This window comes from Panthera pardus, unplaced genomic scaffold (genome assembly GCF_024362965.1).
Source record: "Panthera pardus isolate Hobbes unplaced genomic scaffold, ASM2436296v1 HiC_scaffold_2, whole genome shotgun sequence".
In the NCBI taxonomy this organism is placed as follows: domain Eukaryota; kingdom Metazoa; phylum Chordata; class Mammalia; order Carnivora; family Felidae; genus Panthera; species Panthera pardus.
This window is the reverse complement of record NW_026526765.1, coordinates 94,674,842-94,692,039: the sequence shown is the minus strand read 5'-3', so window position 1 is coordinate 94,692,039 and position 17,198 is coordinate 94,674,842. Positions and strand designations below refer to the sequence as shown.

Below are 17,198 nucleotides of genomic sequence, written 5' to 3'. Positions count from 1 at the left end.
TTAAATATGAAAGGTAAAATAGCAAAGCTTTAATGGAATATATCACTAGAGAATATCTTCATAACATTGGGGATGGGAAGGGATTCTTTTTTTTGTTTAATTTTTTTATAACATTTATTTATTATTGAGAGACAGACACAGAGCGTGAGCAGGGGAGAGGCAGAGAGAGGGGGAGACACAGAATTGGAAGCAGGCCTCAGGCTCTGAGCTGTCAGCACAGAGCCCGACACGGGGCTCGAACTCACAAACTATGAGATCATGGCCTGAGCCGAAGTCGGTCACCCAACCAACTGAGCCACCCAGGCCCCGAGAAGGGATTCTTAAGATATAAAAATCACTAGCCATAAAGAATATGTTTGAGTAATTTGAATACATTAAAATTCAGAAATTGTTCCTGTCAAAAGATACCATGAAGAACATGAACAGATTAGGCACAGAGTTGGGGAATATTTTTGTATCTCAAAAGGGCTCTAATAGAGAATATACAAAGAAGTATATATTCTATTATTTGTATGTCACAATTTATTTGTTTTATTATTGAATGACATTTGGATTGTTTCATGGTTTTGACTGTTACAGGTATTGCTGCTGTGAACATACACACACACGCATGCACACACACACACATCCTGGTGTACATATGCCTACATTTATAAAGGTTGTATAGGGAGGGAATATCTAGGAATAGAATTTCTAGGTCATAGAGTATTCATAGCTTCTACTTTAGTAGATAATGCTAAACCGTATTCTAAAGAAAATGGATTAACTGCAGCTACATGTTTCAACTTGGAGAAATTTCACAAACTATATTCAGTAAAAGAACTAAGACCAAAAAATATTATATACCATATGATTCCATTTACATAAAAATAACTAACAGGCAAAAATTGAACTGTACTTTTTACAGATGGATATATAGGCAGTAAATAAAGAAAAACAAGAAAATGGCTACCATCAAGGTCAAGGTTGTGAGGTCTCCAGGGGAGAGGAGAGGTTGTGATAGCACAGTGACATACAGGTACCTCCCAAGGTAGTGATGGTGATGGTGTGCTCTCTTTCTTGATTTGTGTTTTGGTTACACTGGAGTTCATTTTATAATAATTTGTTAAAATTCATATTTATGGTTTTATGGGTTTTTCCTATATATTTCATAATGAAAAGGGCTTAAAAAATAAAACCTGAGAACTGATTTGAATGAACATAATTTAAGGTACCCTTAGGCAATTTGTCTTCCTATTTCACTTTAAATATAATAGAGGGAGGATTAAAAGAGGTATAGTAACTTTGTAGAGCTCTTTTTTTAATCTAAATCCATATCTGTGTCACCATAGTGTTCAAATAAAGTAATAGATGCCATTTTAGCAAAAATATAGGGTTTTTAAAGTATTTTTCCAGTCTTATTAGAAATAATTGAAATACATCAATATATACACCATGATAGTTAGATTTACATTTATTGTGAAATGATTATCAAAATAGGTTCAGCAAACCTTTATCTTCTCATATAAATACAGTAAAAAGAAAAAAAGGAAAAGGAAAAAATTCCCCTTGTGATGAGGACTCTTAGGATTTACTCTCAGGGCACCTGGGTGGCTCAGTTGATTTAGCATCCTACTCTTGATTTCAGCTCAGGTCATGATCTCCCAGTTCATGGGATCAAGCCCTGCATTGGGATCTGTGTTACAGCGTGGAGCCTGCTTGGGATTCTCTCTCTCCTCTCTCTCTACTCCTCCCCCTGTTTGTGCTCTCTCTTTCTCTCTCTCTCTCAAAATAAAGAAATAACCTTTTTTTTTTGTAAAAAAAGGATTCACTGTCTAAACACTTTTCCTATGTAATCATACAGCAGTGTTAACTCTACTCATCATTTTGTACATTACATCCTTAGTATTTATTTATCTTATAACTGGAAGTTTATACCTTTGACCACCTTCTTCTATTACCCCTTCCCCACCCTCGACCCCTGGTAACCACAAGATTGATCTCTTTTTCTGTGAAGGTTTTGTTTTTCTTTTAGATTCTACATATAAGTTAGATTGTACAGTACTTCTTTTCCTGTCTAACTTGCTTTACTTAGCATAATGCCTTCAAAGTCCATCCATCGTGTTGCAAATGGTAGGATTTCCCCATTTTTTATGGCTGAATAATACTACATTGTATATATGTATATACTACAACTTTTTTATCCCTTCATCTATTGATGGACATGATTGTTTCAATGTCTTTGTTATTGTAAATAATGCTGATATGAACATGAGGGTGCAGATATTTTTTTGAATTGATGTTTTTGAATTGATGTTTTTGTTTCCTTTGGATATGTTCCCAGAAGTGGAATTGCTGGATCATATGGTAGTTCTATTTTTATTTTTTTGAGGGTCCTCCATACTATTTTTCATAGTGGCTGCACCAATTTATAATCCTACCAATAGTGCACAAGGGTTCCCTTTTCTTAACATCCATGCCAGCATTTGTTATCTTGCGCCTTGTTGAAGATGGCCGTACTAACATGTATGAGGTGATATCTCATTGTGGTTTAGATTTACATTTCCATAATGAATAGTGATGTTGAGTATCTTTTCATTACCTGTTGGCCTTTCATATATCTTCTTTGGAAAAATGTCTTTCCCCATTTTTAAATTGGGTTATTTGATGGTTTTTTTGCTATAATTATCACTGTTAGTTTTTTTTTGCTGTTAGTTCTTTATGTATTTTAGATATTAACTCCTTACCTAATATACGGTTTGCAAATATTTTTTCCCATTCCCTAAGTTGTTTTTTCAATTTGTTGCTGTGGGGAAACCTTTTTAGTTTGATTTAATCCCACCTGTTTATTTTTTATTTTGTTGCTTGTACTTTAGGTGTCATATCCAAACAATCATTACCAAGACTTATGTCAGGAAGCTTTTTTCCTATGTTTTCTTGTAGGAGTTTTATGGTTTCAGGTCTTATTTTTAAGTCTTTAACCCATTTCAAGTTAATTTTTGTGACTGGTTTAAGGTATAGGTTCAATTTCATTCTTTTCCATGTGATTATCCAGTTATCCTAGTACCATATATTGAAGAGACTTTTTTTCTCCTTTGAATATCCTTGGCTTCCTTGTCAAATACTAGTTGGCAGTTTATACTTGGGTTTATTTTTTGGCTCTTGATTCTGTTCTCTTTGTCTATTTGTCTGTTTTTATGCCAATACCACACTGTTTTGATGACTATTGCTATATAGTATAACTTGAAATCAGGAAGTATAATGCCTCCTGCTTTATTCTTCTTTTTCAAGATTTCTTTGGCTATTCAGGGTCTTTCCTGGTTCCATATAAATTTTAGGAGATTTTTTTTCTACTTCTGTAAAAAATGCCATTGGAATCTTGATAGGGATTGCATTGAATCTTTTGGTGGGATTAACATCTTAATAATATTAATTCTTCCACTATGTGAAGACAGGATACCTTTCCTTTTCTTTGTGTCTTCTTTGATTTCTTTCATCCATGTCTTACAGTTTTCAGCATAAAAATTTTTCATTTCCTGGTTAAATCTATTCCTATGTCTTTTATTGTTTTGATGCTGTTGTAAATGAGATCAATTTCTTTATTTCTTTTTCAGAAATTTCACTGTTAGTGTATAGAAATGCTACTGATTTTTTTTTTGTATGTTAATTTTGTATCCTGCAACTTTACTGAAATCATTGATTAGATCTAACAGATTTCTGGTTGAGTCTTTATACCAAATCTATGTATAAAAGTGTGTCATCTGCAAACAGAGACAATTGTACTTCTTTCTTTCTAATTCTTATAGCTTTTACTTCTTTTTCTTGCCTGATTGCTGTAGCTAGGACTTCCAGTACTGTGTTGAATAGGAGTGGTGAGACTGAGCATCCTAGTCTTGTTCCTGATCTGAGAGGAAAAGTTTTCATCCTGTCACCATTGAGTATGGTGTTAGCTGTGGACTTGTCATATATGGCCTTTATTATGTTGAGATATGTTCCTTCTGAGCCTAATTTACTGAGTTTTTATCATGAGTGGGTGGTGAATGTTGTCAAATGCTTTTTTGTACTTACTGAAATGATCATATGATTCTTTTCTTTCATTCTATTAAATGTGACATGTAACATTGATTGATTTGTATGTGTTGAACTGTCTTTGCATCACAGAGATAAATCCCACTTGATCATGGTGTATGATCTTTTATTGTGCTGCAGAATTCAATTTGGTAGTATTTTACTGGAAATTTTTACATCTGTATTCGTCAGGGATATTGGTTTATAGATTTCCTTTTTAGTAGTGTTCTTTTCTAGTTTTGGTGTCAGGATAATGCTGATCTTGTCAAATAAATTTAGAATTGTTTCCTTCTCTTCAGTTATTTGGAAAAGTTGGAGAAGAATTGGTTTTAATTCTTTAAATGTTTAGAAAATTCACCAGTGAAGCCACCTGGTCCTGGGCTTTTCTTCATTAGGAAGTTTTTAATTACTGATTCAATTTCTTTACTAGTAATTGATCTATCCATATTTTTAATTTCTTTCTGATTCAGTCTTGGTAAGTCATAAGAAATATAGTTTGTAAAGTAATTCCTATTTGTGTGTGTATGTGTGTGTGTGTGTGTGTGTGTGTGTGTGTGTGTGTGTGTGTATCCTCGCTTGTAGTTTAAAATTTCTTTTTGGTTTGCCACATAATGCTGCTATGGAATGAAATTCAAAATACTTTTTTCTCTGTTACATTTCCAGAATGATGTCACCATCCTTAAGGACAGGAATATGTCAACATAGCAAGAATATATACCTTGGTTAGATTATTTCTTATTAATAGTAGAAGAGGTGCTTTGGCGATTTCTTCCTGGATTCTGACATGTTTATGGGGAAAACAAATGTGAAGCTACTTACCAGCTTTGCATTTTCTCAGTTTCTGATGCATTAGGGGTATTGTGGATTTTTTAAGAGTTTTTTTTTTAAGTTTATTTATTTTGAGAGAGAAAGAGAGTGAGAGAGAGCCTGTGCAAGGGAGGTGCAGAGAAAGAGAGAGAGAGAGAGAGAGAGAGAGAGAGAGAGAGAGAGAGAATCCCAAGCAGGCTCCATGCTGCTAGCACAGAGCCTGATGCGGGGCTTGATTCCATCAACTGTGAGATCATGACCTGAGCCAAAATCAAGAGTTGGATGCTTAACCAACTCAGCCACTCAGGTGCACTGTGACAAGAGTACTTTAATAGAAGTAATGTTTACTTAAAGAATATACAATTTAAGTAACATTAAAATTCTGAATATATTCTTCACATCCATAATAAATCTGCATATGTTATTATTGTTTTTTTAACTCCAGAAAAGGATCTGAATTTATTCTGTTTGGCATCCTTAGTGACATCTCTTGGCATTCTTATATCTCATATAACCCACCCCCCCGACCCCGCCACCGACCAGAAGGGAGAGCAGGGCCATTTATAAGTGAATATGAATGTTGGTAATATCAGTGGCATTTATATCTCTTCATAATCTCTTGCAGTCATGCTTTTGACTCTACCCATCCTGCTGAAAAAAAAAAAAACAAGTTAGAGCTGTAGCTTTTGTGTAGGGAACATATTCCTTGATCAGCAATACAATCTCTTTAGTTTTTTTGTCCAAAATTTGGCCCATTTTCAGTGTTACCAGTCTGGGTTTCCAAAGCCATTTAACATTCCTGTAACTCAGATATAGCAGTTACCTAATTTAGCTGACAGCAATGTGAATTTTTTTTTCTCGCTAGTCCTTTTAATGTTGATGAAAGAATGAAACAGAAACTATATGTTCTAGCACTGCTAATTAATTTTTTTGTCTGTGAATTTGGGTTAAAGATAAATGAGAGTAACTATTTTTAGGCTTATTGGAATTCCTGTTCACTGTTTCTTATCTTTTACTTTTCACTGTATAATTCTGTTTTATTTTAATGCAGGTACAGCCTGACTATTTGGACTGGGAAAAATGATAACTATTCCATTGAAGATTTACTTTGCATTAGAGACCATTTTGACAAAAAACAAGTTTTCTATGACATCTTAGAACCACAAAACCATGAATTTCAACAAGCCATTGGAGTCAAAGTTAATCTCTAAGAAGATTCTTCTAAGTTATTTCATGTTTTGGTTTCATAATCCCCTGCTTTGGTCTGAACTAATTACCACATAAATTATGATGATTGACTTATTCTCCACATCATCTAATCAAAGAACACTTAGTGCTTACTTTATTAGGCATATATCCTTATGATACTGTACTTACTTAAAACATTTGGAAAGAAGAGGGGTGCCTGGGTGGCTCAGTCAGTTAAGTGTCCAACTTTGGCTTGGGTCATGATCTCACAGCTCATGGGCTCAAGCCCCATGTCAGGCTCTATGCTGACAGCTCAGAGCCTGGAGCCTGCTTCTGTCGCTCTCTGCCTCTAGCCCACTCATGCTGTGTCTTTCTCTCAAATATAAATAAACATTAAAAATTTTTTAAAAAGATTTGGAAATAAGATATTTCAGTGGGTCTGTTGTAATAATAATTTAGGAAGATTATGCTTTGAAAACCTTTATAAAAATATGATTTTGATATACTGAAGGTAATTGAAAGAATTTACATGTTATAGCTTGGATATAAATCACATTTTGTTGGCACTTGTATTACAGAGATTCAACAAAACTCTGGCACCCTCTTTCTTTTTTCCTGGAGAACTGGTTATTTCAGAAATTACAGAAGAGTAAGAGGGCTTTAAAAATGTTCTAACTTTCACACAGGTGAGCACCTTTATCATGACAGAATAAAATCCACTTACTGAAAACAATATAGATTAAATTAGATGGATCTAGCATTCCCATATTATTGGGAGCATGCTGGCAACTGTGTATGTGTTTTGTATTCTTTATTTCCATCATAATATTTTATCTATAGTGAGTACAATACTACTGGAGAGCATAATTTTTTTTTTATTTAGCCACATGGTTTCTTTTTTTTAATGTTACAATTTATTGTCAAATTGGCTTACATACAACACCCAGTGTTCATCCCAACAATTGCCCTCCTCAATGCCCATCACCCATTTTCCAATCTCCCCCACCCCCATCCACCCTCAGTTTGGTCTCTGTATTTAAGAGTCTCTTATGGTTTGCCTTCCTCCCTGTCTGTTTGTAACTATTTTTTCCCCTTTGCCTCCCTGATGGTCTTCTGTTAAGCTTCTCAAGATCCACATATGAGTGAAAAGATATGGTATCTGTCTTTCTCTGCCTGGCTTATTTCACTTAACATAATACCCTCCAGTTCCATCCACATTGCTGCAAATGACCAGATTTCATTCTTCCTCATTGCCAAGTAGGATTCCATTGTATATATAAACCACATCTTCTTTATCCATTCATCAGTTGATGGCCATTTAGCCTCTTTCCATAATTTGGCTATTGGTGAGTGTGCTGCTATAAACATTGGGGTACAAGTGCCCCTATGCATCAGCACTCCTGTATCCCTTGGGTAAATCCCTAGCACTGCTATTGCTGGGTCATAGGGTAGTTCTATTTTTAATTTTTTGAGGAACCTTCACACTATCTTCCAGAGCAGCTTGAAGAGTAGAATTTTAATCCTAGTGACACATCATTTGATTTTCATTTCTCACCAGCACCACCTTAGGCCCTTGTTCAGGCCCTTCAGGGCCTTGTTCAGGCCCTTATTTTACTGCTAGAACTTCAGAAACTTGTTCTTCATGTCTTCATTGTTCACACTCTACTCAGAGATGCTCTGAGTATTTCTGCTGAAGAAAGCTTTTATAAGTGCCTCTTGCAAATTAGAAACCTCCAGGGGCCTCTTACATGCAACTTTATTGAATTTTACTCTTAAAGACCATCCACAATGTAGCCCACTCTAAAAGTCAATTCAGTGACCTTCAGTGCTTCATTTCAAAAATGCCTGCAACATCAATGGTCTCCAGACCTTCCTTTAACAGTTAATTTTAACTATTTAATATTGTTCACTAATTATGTCATACATGTTAGTTATATTTCTTCAGCTAGGTTAGAAAGCCCTTCATGGTAAGGGTGCATTCTTAACTGTCCTTTATAGTATGTGGCTTAGTCTTGAGCAAGGTATTCAGAAAAACATGTACTTCTTTCATTTATTAAAAAGAAACTTACTAATGAATGTCCTAAGATATGTAATTTGCCTTGGTTTATCAGCCATTTTCTCCCAGAAGATAAAGTGGTATATAGTGAAAATATAATTTTGAATTCAGATAGACTTCCCTTATAGCCCCACCTCTGTCCCTTACTAGCTATAGATTTTTGGAAATATTTAACCTCATTGAATCTTGATTTCCTTATCTATAAAATGGAGGGAAAATGAGGATTTTCTTGTAGTTGTTATGAAGATTGAGATTCATGTAATAGAGGATCTAGCTCAATGCTCAACGCATAGTAAGTACTCAACAGACAAGGTTAGTTCCCTTCTTCTAGACTTGTCATATGATCATATCCATTGTAGATAAATACAGTGAGGAGTATAACATGAAACATTGTAGACATAGAAGTATTTAAAGAAGACAATTATATTTCCACTTTAAATTTTAGCTCCAACTAAATACAGTCCTATTTGTCAAATAATACCTAAAACTTCACTTTCTATGGTTGTTTGCCAAAAACAAAAGACAAAATTTTATAATTACAAAATTTTAACAATTGGAACAAAGAATAATTTAAAATTATAATAAAAAGTAAAGCTTAGTTTACAAATTTTCTAAATGAACTGCATTTTAATGAGGTTTTAAATAAAATTTCATTTGTCCAGAAGATTATTTTTGCTACTTGATTATTTGACCCTTGATAATAGTTTTAAAAATATTAATCTTAAGGCAAAATTCTTTTATTTTGAGAACTTTATCAGCTGAGTATTACTTAGATTAAGATTTAAAGCTGTATTTACTATCAACAATAACCAAAGTATGGAAAGAGCCCAAATATCCATTGATGGATGAATGGATAAAGAAGATGTGGTTTATATACACAATGGAGTATTATTTGGCAATCAAAAAGAATGAAATCTTGCCATTTGCAACTACGTGGATGGAACTGGAAGGTATTATGCTAAGTAAAATTAGTCAGAGAAAGACAAAAATCATATGACTTCACTCATATAACGACTCTAAGAGACAAAACAGATGAATATAAGGGAAGGGAAACAAAAATAATATAAAAACAGGGAGGGGAACAAAACAGAAGAGACTCATAAATATGGAGAACAAACTGAAGGTTACTGGAGGGGTTGTGGGAGGGGGGATGGGTTAAATGGGTAAGGGCACTAAGGAATCTACTCCTGAAATCATTGTTGCACTGTATGCTAATTTGGATGTAAATTAAAAAAAAAATAAAATAAAGTTTTGAAAAGACAAACAAAACAAAACAAATAAACGAATTCATCAGTTGCCTTATAGAGTCAAGGTACAAATTCTAATTCATCTCTATATCCTAATTTTAAAAAACGGAAATTTTATAAATGATACTTTTAATGATATAATAAAAAATGTTGAAAGACTAAAAAAAAGATTTAGAGCTGTATTTTAAATTGTTTTGGGGAACAAAAATATGTAAGGGAATTATAAAATGTATGCTGTTGAAAATAAATTATTAGTGGATATTCACATGGAAAAAAATAACTTTGATCCCTACTTCATACCATACAGAAATAATAATTTGACTTGAATCTTAGGTCCAAATGTGAAAACTAAAATTAAGGATTTAAAAGAGAATGAAGGAGAATGTTTTCGTGACTTTGGAGTAGGCAACAATTTCTTTTTTTAATTACAGCTTTGTAGAGGTATAATTGACATATAAAATTGTCAGATGTTTCCAATTTTTTTCCTATTTCCCCCACATCCAAGGCAATGATGTCTCATAACACAACACTAATCATAAAAGAAAAAATTGATTGGGGTGCCTGGGTGACTTATTTTGTTGAGTGTCTGACTTCGGCTCAAGTCGTGATCTCAGGGTTCCTGAGTTAGAGCCCTGAATGGGCCTCGTTACCATCAGCACAGGGCCTGCTGCGGGTCCTCTGTCTCCCTCTTTCTTCTCCCCTCCCCTGCTCAATGTCTCTCTCAAAAATAAATAAAACATTAAAAAAAAGAAAAAAATGGGTTAATAGGCTTTATCAAAATTTAACACTTATCATCAAAAGACTCCATTAATACCTATCTGACAAAGGTCTCATAGTCAGAATCTTTGGAGAACTCCTATAAACTAATTCTTAAAAAGAAGCTAAACAACTCAACTAAAAATGGGCAAAAGGACAGACACTTCATAACTTGGTTAATTAACAATAATTATAGGGGCGCCTGGGTGGCTCAGTGGGTTAAGCAGCCGACTTCCGCTCAGGTGATGATCTCGCAGTCCGTGAGTTCTAGCGCCACGTCGGGCTCTGTGCTGACAGCTCAGAGCCTGGAGCCTGCTTCAGATTCTGTGTCTCCCTCTCTCTGACCCTCCCCTGTTCATGCTCTGTCTCTCCCTGTCTCAAAAATAAATAAACATTAAAAATAAATAAATAATAATTATAAAAAGGCCTTAATGTAGGAGAATGCAATACAATACTATATGAACAGTGAGACTCTACATTTATCAATATGGAAAGATGTTATCTTGCAGGCTGCAAAACAGATGTTTGGTATCCTATTTATGTAAAATTATATGACTTTATATGCATTTGTATCATAGGAAAATATTTGGGAAGAAGTTCCCAGACACAAAATAAGTATAACTTATTTTTCCCCTCCAGGTTCTCAAGTCTAATGTTTGGTGTTGAGAACTCATGGCATCCAAGGGCTATTTCCCAAGTTTGGCAGAGCAATCCTGGTCCTAGAAGAGACTTTGGTACGAGATCCAATTGTTCAAAAAAAATCAGAGCTTTAAAAAGTACGGTTGAGGGGCGCCTGGGTGGCTTAGTCAGTTAAGCATCCGACTTTGGTTCAGGTCGTGATCTCATGGTTTGTGAGATGAAGCCCCACATTGGGCTCTATGCTGACAGCTCAGAGCCTGGAGCCTGCTTTGGATTCTGTGTTTCCCTCTCTCTCTGCCTACCCCTGCTCACACTCTGTCTTTCTCTCTCTCAAAAATAAACACTAAAAAAAAAAAAAAAAAAAGTATGGTTGATATGGCCCTGTAAAAGTGATGTCATTACTAATTAGTCAGATATATACTCATTTACCAAGTGGGAAATTGTTAAAGATTATTCACAACAGATTGGTTACTTGCTTGTTTGTTGGAGTTAAAATCTTGGGGTTTTTCCTTGTAATTATAAAAATTAAGTACCTAGTGAATATATAGAAAAATGCCCTATCTCTCATCTTGAAATTTAAGGTATGAGCCTGCCTAGTAAGAGCCTACAATCTGCTTATAATAATAAATCCGTGAATCAATGCAAGGAAAAGTTCACTGATAGAAAGATGAAGATAGTAGCACTGAAGAACTTTTTATCTAGAAAATGGGAGTATAATGAATAAATGAAACCAAGACCACCTGATAACCAGGTCTTGGAAGAAGCCGGGCAGGATCTAGGAGTTCTTGGGACCTCAGCAGCAGGAGCTCAGGGTCTTTGTTCTAGTGTCTACTGTACCACACCAGTGTATTTTTTACTTGTGACTGTGATTGCTTCTCTCTCTTCTTTGTATCTAACATCCTTTGGGCAAGGACCTCGATTTGTCCAGTCACTTGTGTCTTCAGGGCTTAGTAGGAATACTGAGAGGAAGGAAGAGGCAGGCATTTAATTGATGTATGATGGACTGAAGCTGTGCAAATAATTCAGAAATGATTTCTGCCTCAAGGATCTTAAAATCTAGGAAGAGAGATCTGTAGACAATAAGTTGGATATTTGCTGTAACTCCTGTGATGGAACTATACACCAGGTTGTGGCAACAGACAGCATTTTGTTCTAATTGAGAGAAAACACTTAAAGTTGTGTCTTGAATGAGTAAGATTCACTAGGTAGAGTAAGAGAGGGAAGGGTCTTTCAGACAGAGGCACATGCGCAGAGGAACTCTAAGTGAGGGAAGAGACTTATCTGACCTGTTCAAAAAGTTTATAAAGACACCACACTATGAGGCTGGGCACTGAGGCAGGGGCCAGATTCATTTTCTGAGCCAAGGAGCTGGCTCCTTTTCTCTTAGGCCATAGGAATCATTCATTGCACCATTTTAAGTAGGGGAGCTTTAATACCGGTTTTGAGTGTTAGAAAGGTGTTTATAATGGCATGAGAAGAAGATTTGGAATTCTTGAAGTTAAGGGAGATGAAGCCCTGAATTAAAGTGGTAGCAAAAGCAGATGGAAATGCTCAAGAAACAGAGGAAAGAGGTTACAAAGGGAGAACTTGCAAGAGTTTTTAAGCTCGTTGAATGGAGAGTATGGGAGAGAGGGAAGAATCTAGCGAATCTATATTTTAATTAAAAAAATTTTTTAATGTTTATTTTTGAGAGAGAGAGACAGAGTGTGAGCAGGGGACGGGCATAGAGAGAGAGGGAGACACAGAACCTGAAGCAGGCTCCACGCTCTGAACTGTCAGCTCAGAACCCCACTCAGGGCTTGAATCCATGAACCATGAGATCATGACCTGAGCCCAAGTTGGATGCTTAACTGACCGAGCCACTCAGGCACGCTGTGAATATATTGTTTGCTAGGTAACAGAAGGTCAAGTGGTGCTACTAACCCAAACAAGATAGGACAGAGGCCACATGTAACTATACTTTTCAGTGATTTGTTGATAGTGCTCTTTTATACCAACTTGGAAAGAACGCTTGAAAACCCCATCTGCCTGTCCCTTAACTCACTCATCTCCTACTCTAACTTTAGAAAGGATGCTCTTTTTTTTTTTTTTTTTAACTGGACCAGTTTCTTAAAGACTCTCTAAGTAATTGCTACTTTACTACATATTTTAATTATTCCATAATTTTCAATAATATAACTATTTCCACAGTCCCACCATCAGTGAAGAGAGAAAACAGGGCTTGAAAGGGGCCCACTCAGCCTCCTGCCCTGTAGGGAGGTTCTTGTTTCTATGCTTCTGCCTAAGAAAGGAATCAGTCTGACTAAATCTGGTGGCTGAACTCTTCTGGGCTTGCTTGCCACTACAGAATGTTCATTAAGGCTGGTCATTGCCTTTTTCTTTATGTTTTCCTTGGGATGAAAGAATGTAATAAGAGTTTGAAAATCTTAACCGAAATATTGACTGTGAGAGTCTTTTGCTACTTTGTGAATTCAAGAGATGATCAAAAACTCTGGATTAAAGTAGAAAGCCATGACCTCTTCACAGAGCCTGTTGAGCTCAGCCCCTAAACCAAGGTTTTTTAAGGAGTCTTTCATGACTTCCCCAGGCAGACCTGTGGGCTTTCTCCTGAGGTACCTTCTCTGCTGGATTATAATTATTTTACAGGTTTGTGTTTTGTTCTCAGCTGTGTTGTTTTAGAGGAAGAAACTATTCATTTTTATATGATGTCTGGTCAGAATAGGCCCCTAACAAATGGGATGGATGGATGGATGGACACAAAACCTCGGTAATTTTCTTAGACCGGTTATTCTTACAGTGTGGTGCACAAACCCCTCAGTGCCCCTGAGACCCTTTCAGGAGATTCATGAGGTCAAAACCATTTGTGAAATTGTTATTATTTCACACACAAAAAACAGGATTTGCCTGTTTCGTGTAAATACGATGATGTTGGAAAAACAATGGTGGGTGAAACTGTTGATGTCTTAGTATAAATCAAGTTCATGGCATCAGTTAGCAATCATATTCTCCACTGCCACACACTCACATTAGAAAGGAAAAAAAAAAGACTTAGAAGTATCATCAATGATTCAGCAAAAATTATTATTTTGAACATTTATTAACATCTTGCCTCTTTAATGTAGTCTGTGTGACAAAATGGGAGGTAAACACAGAATAGTTCTGCTGTATACTGAAATTCAGTGGTTGTCCTAAAGAAAAGCACATGTTGCAAACAGAGCTAGTCATTTTTTTCATGGGAAAAATATTTACTGGAAAGAACAACTGACAGACTAGTTATTCAGTCTTGGGTATTTGGCACATATTTTCTCAAAAATGAACAAAGCAAGTTTGTCACTTCGAGGAAAACAACTGACAGTATCTGTTGCCAGTTACAAAACCTGAGCTTTTACATGAAAAATTAGAATTTGAATAAACTTGAATCCATCATTGTGAACTTGACAATTCCCAATGCTTAAAGACTTTTTTTCTGATACCAGTGGCAATATTAATAAATGTGATTTTTAATGTAATTTAATATAACACAATGTATTATAATAAAATGTGTCAATATTTGGAAGATCTGAATAACTCAAAGATTCATTATTTTCCAAATGACTAGTCCATGATATTATAAAACCTTGCATGAGTAAGGAATCCATTCAAATTGCAAGATAGTACAGTGAATATAGTGTAATTGAATATGAAAATTCATTGATGTAGTTTCAGATTCCACATTATAGCTAAACTTTTAAGAAAGTACCACTTACCCAAGTTTAAGTATAGTATCAAAGAAGACTATCCACAATTATCTGAAAAGCCCATTATTTCTTCCTTTTACAATTATACATTTGTGTGAAGCCATATTTTCTTCATATGTTTCAACTAAAACAACATATTATAACAGATTGAATGCAGAAACAGGACAATCCAGCTGTTTTCTATTAAGCCAAGGATTAAAGGGATTTGTGAAACCATAAAACAATACCACTCTTTTCACTAAGTATATTTTGGAAAATATGGTTATTTATTCTAACATGAATGGGTTTGTTGTTATTTTAAAAGAATTAGCATTTTTAAAGTTTTCCAGGTTTTTAAAAAATGTTTATTTTGAGAGAGAGAGAGAATGCATGAGCTGGGGAGGGGCAGAGAGAGAGAGGAGAGAGAGACTCCTAAGCAGGGTCTGTTTTGTGATCACAGAGCCCAACGTGGGACTCAGTCTCAGAAACCGCCAGATCATGACCTGAGCCAAAATCAAGAGTTGGATGCTCAACTGACCGAGCCACCCAGGCGTCCCAAATTCTCCACATTAATAGGACTCAAAGTTGCAGGTACAGAATAGCAATTTTTTGTTTTGAAATTGGTAAGAAGAACCTTTGGAAAGTGTTTTTGCCTGACAATCAAAATTTAAATTTCTGCCACTATAACCAATACTTATTGAATATGAAAATAAAACTAAGAAGTCATGTATGTGATTGAAGTCCAAAAATGTAACTAAGTTCAATCATTAATTTCAACTTTTCCCACTGAATCTAGAATTGTTAATACATAGAGTGTCTCAATCTTTAAAAAGACTTTAAAGATTTTTCATTAAAATGAATCTCATTAAATCTCTGATCAACATCCATCCTCTGCCTGTTTCCAAAAAAATGTGGTTCATATCTTCCTTGGACAGAGTTTTCCATAGATAAACTGCTCTAGGAACTAAAGTGTTAATATATTTCTGTGACTTCAATTTTCTGGTGCCAGTTTATCTTAATTTGGAGGATTCTGGACTAAGTCAGTGTTTCTGTCCCTTCCGTATTTAAGATCAGCTATTTAATCTCAATTGAGTCTTTTATCTTCTGGCTAAATGATATCAATTCTTTCACCTCTTTTAATGTTTTTTTTCCTAGATTTTTTATTATCTTTATCTTCTTACATATATATTGTACGATGTGCTATCTAGAATTAAAAAACTATTTCAGATTTGCTCTACCAGTAGTAAGATTCACTAGTAGAAACTGGTTAATCTTTTAACAATATAGTCTTAGCTCTGTTAGGAGTCCTGACAAACTTGTTAACTTAGTATCTAACTAAAACTGTTAGAGTTTTTCCATGTAAATTATTGATTTTCTAATCTTAAGCAATTGATTTTCAAAACCTAAATGTAGCCTACTCATGATCCTTATACTTTGATCCAATGTTTCAGCTAATTGAAATTCTTTTAAATTGTTTTTGTTGTGATTTGTTGTGTTAGCTACTCTTGCCAGATTTTCCTCTCCTGGCCTTCCCTTTAAGAAGTGTAGACATTCAGGGGGGCCTGGCTGGCTTAGTCAGGGGTTGGGGGGATAGTGTGTGTCTCTTGATCTTGGGGTCATGAGTTTGAGCCCCACAATGGGTGTAGAGATTACTTAAATAAATAAACTTAAAAAAAAAAAAAAGAATTGTAGACATTCAAAGAAGGTATACAAAGAGATAGGATGTCACCATGGGAAGGCCAATGGGCAGTTCCAGTAAATTTAGTGGATTTACTATCATCCAGATCTGGTCCTCTTATCTTGGAGACTTAGAAATGACTTAGAAATGTGACTTAGAGCTAAGGAATATTGGCACTAAACAAGGCTATATAAACTTAACTATTATTTTATTTAGAATTGTGACTTCCAAGAAGACTGTGCCTTCTTGTTTTAAAATGTAGGTTTTATTACTATTCACATATGTTGAAGCCAACAGATCAGGAGACAGTTATATTGAAAAATGTAGTTTGTTACTTAAAATTCCCAAGAGGAGGCAAGCATTCTATATCACATAGGGCCAATGTGGGAAAGTACCAGGGTCTGCCTGGAGGCAGAGTAGTAAGGGGAAAACTTGGGAAAGACCCTTCATTATGGTTTCTATAAGAATGAATGAGGCAGGGTAAGCAGGCTTAGGTTTGGCTAGTTTGAATAATTTTGGTGGTTTCTGAGGTGTAGGAGCTGTCTCTGGTTGTTTGGTACCTGATCCTGGCTTGATTAGGGCAGGCGGGTAGTTGCCTTGAGTGAGAGAGCCCTGTGAGAGCCTGATAAAGGAGATATTTGGAGTATATGGATTCTGGATTGGTTGGTTTGCATACATAATTGCATTGTGTATGCATTGCATACATAATGCATACATTGGTTGGTTTGCCACATTCTGTGGCAAGTTATTTTCTATCTCTAGGAATTAGCTAACCTTGGGAGGGGCAGTCCATCCACTGTCAACAAGGCCCTAAGATATCAAAGCATCAGAAAATAAACAAAATTAAAAAACATGATTAATACAATTGTCATCATCCTGACAAGTTAATTTCTTCCTTTATTAAAAAAAAATGTAGGGGCGCCTGGGTGGCTCAGTCGGTTAAGCAGCCGACTTCGGCTCAGGTCATGATCTCACGGTCCGTGAGTTCGAGCCCCGTGTCGGGCTCTGTGCTGACAGCTCAGAGCCTGGAGCCTGTTTCAGATTCTGTGTCTCCCTCTCTCTGA

At 35.5% G+C, this 17,198-nt stretch overlaps 1 protein-coding gene across 5 annotated transcripts in view; it reads left to right on the top strand.

Moving 5' to 3' along the window:
• The window catches only part of FAM151B (family with sequence similarity 151 member B), a 46,750-nt gene extending 31,409 nt beyond the window's left edge, over window positions 1–15,341 (top strand). The window contains exons 6-7 of one of the 5 annotated variants that reach the window (XR_008423813.1): window positions 908–1,030; window positions 5,906–6,040. Coding sequence is in view for 4 of the 5 variants with exons in the window: in XM_019462891.2 (XP_019318436.1) it covers window positions 5,906–6,065 (160 nt within the window). In the remaining variant the exon portion in view is untranslated. Of the gene's footprint in view, window positions 1–907; window positions 1,031–4,710; window positions 5,703–5,905; window positions 6,456–6,620; window positions 8,019–14,916 lie in introns of those variants that run through there. The other 4 variants (XM_053907243.1, XM_019462892.2, XM_019462891.2 and 1 more) reach the window with 4 other exon arrangements.
• The last annotated feature ends 1,857 nt before the right edge of the window (window positions 15,342–17,198 follow it).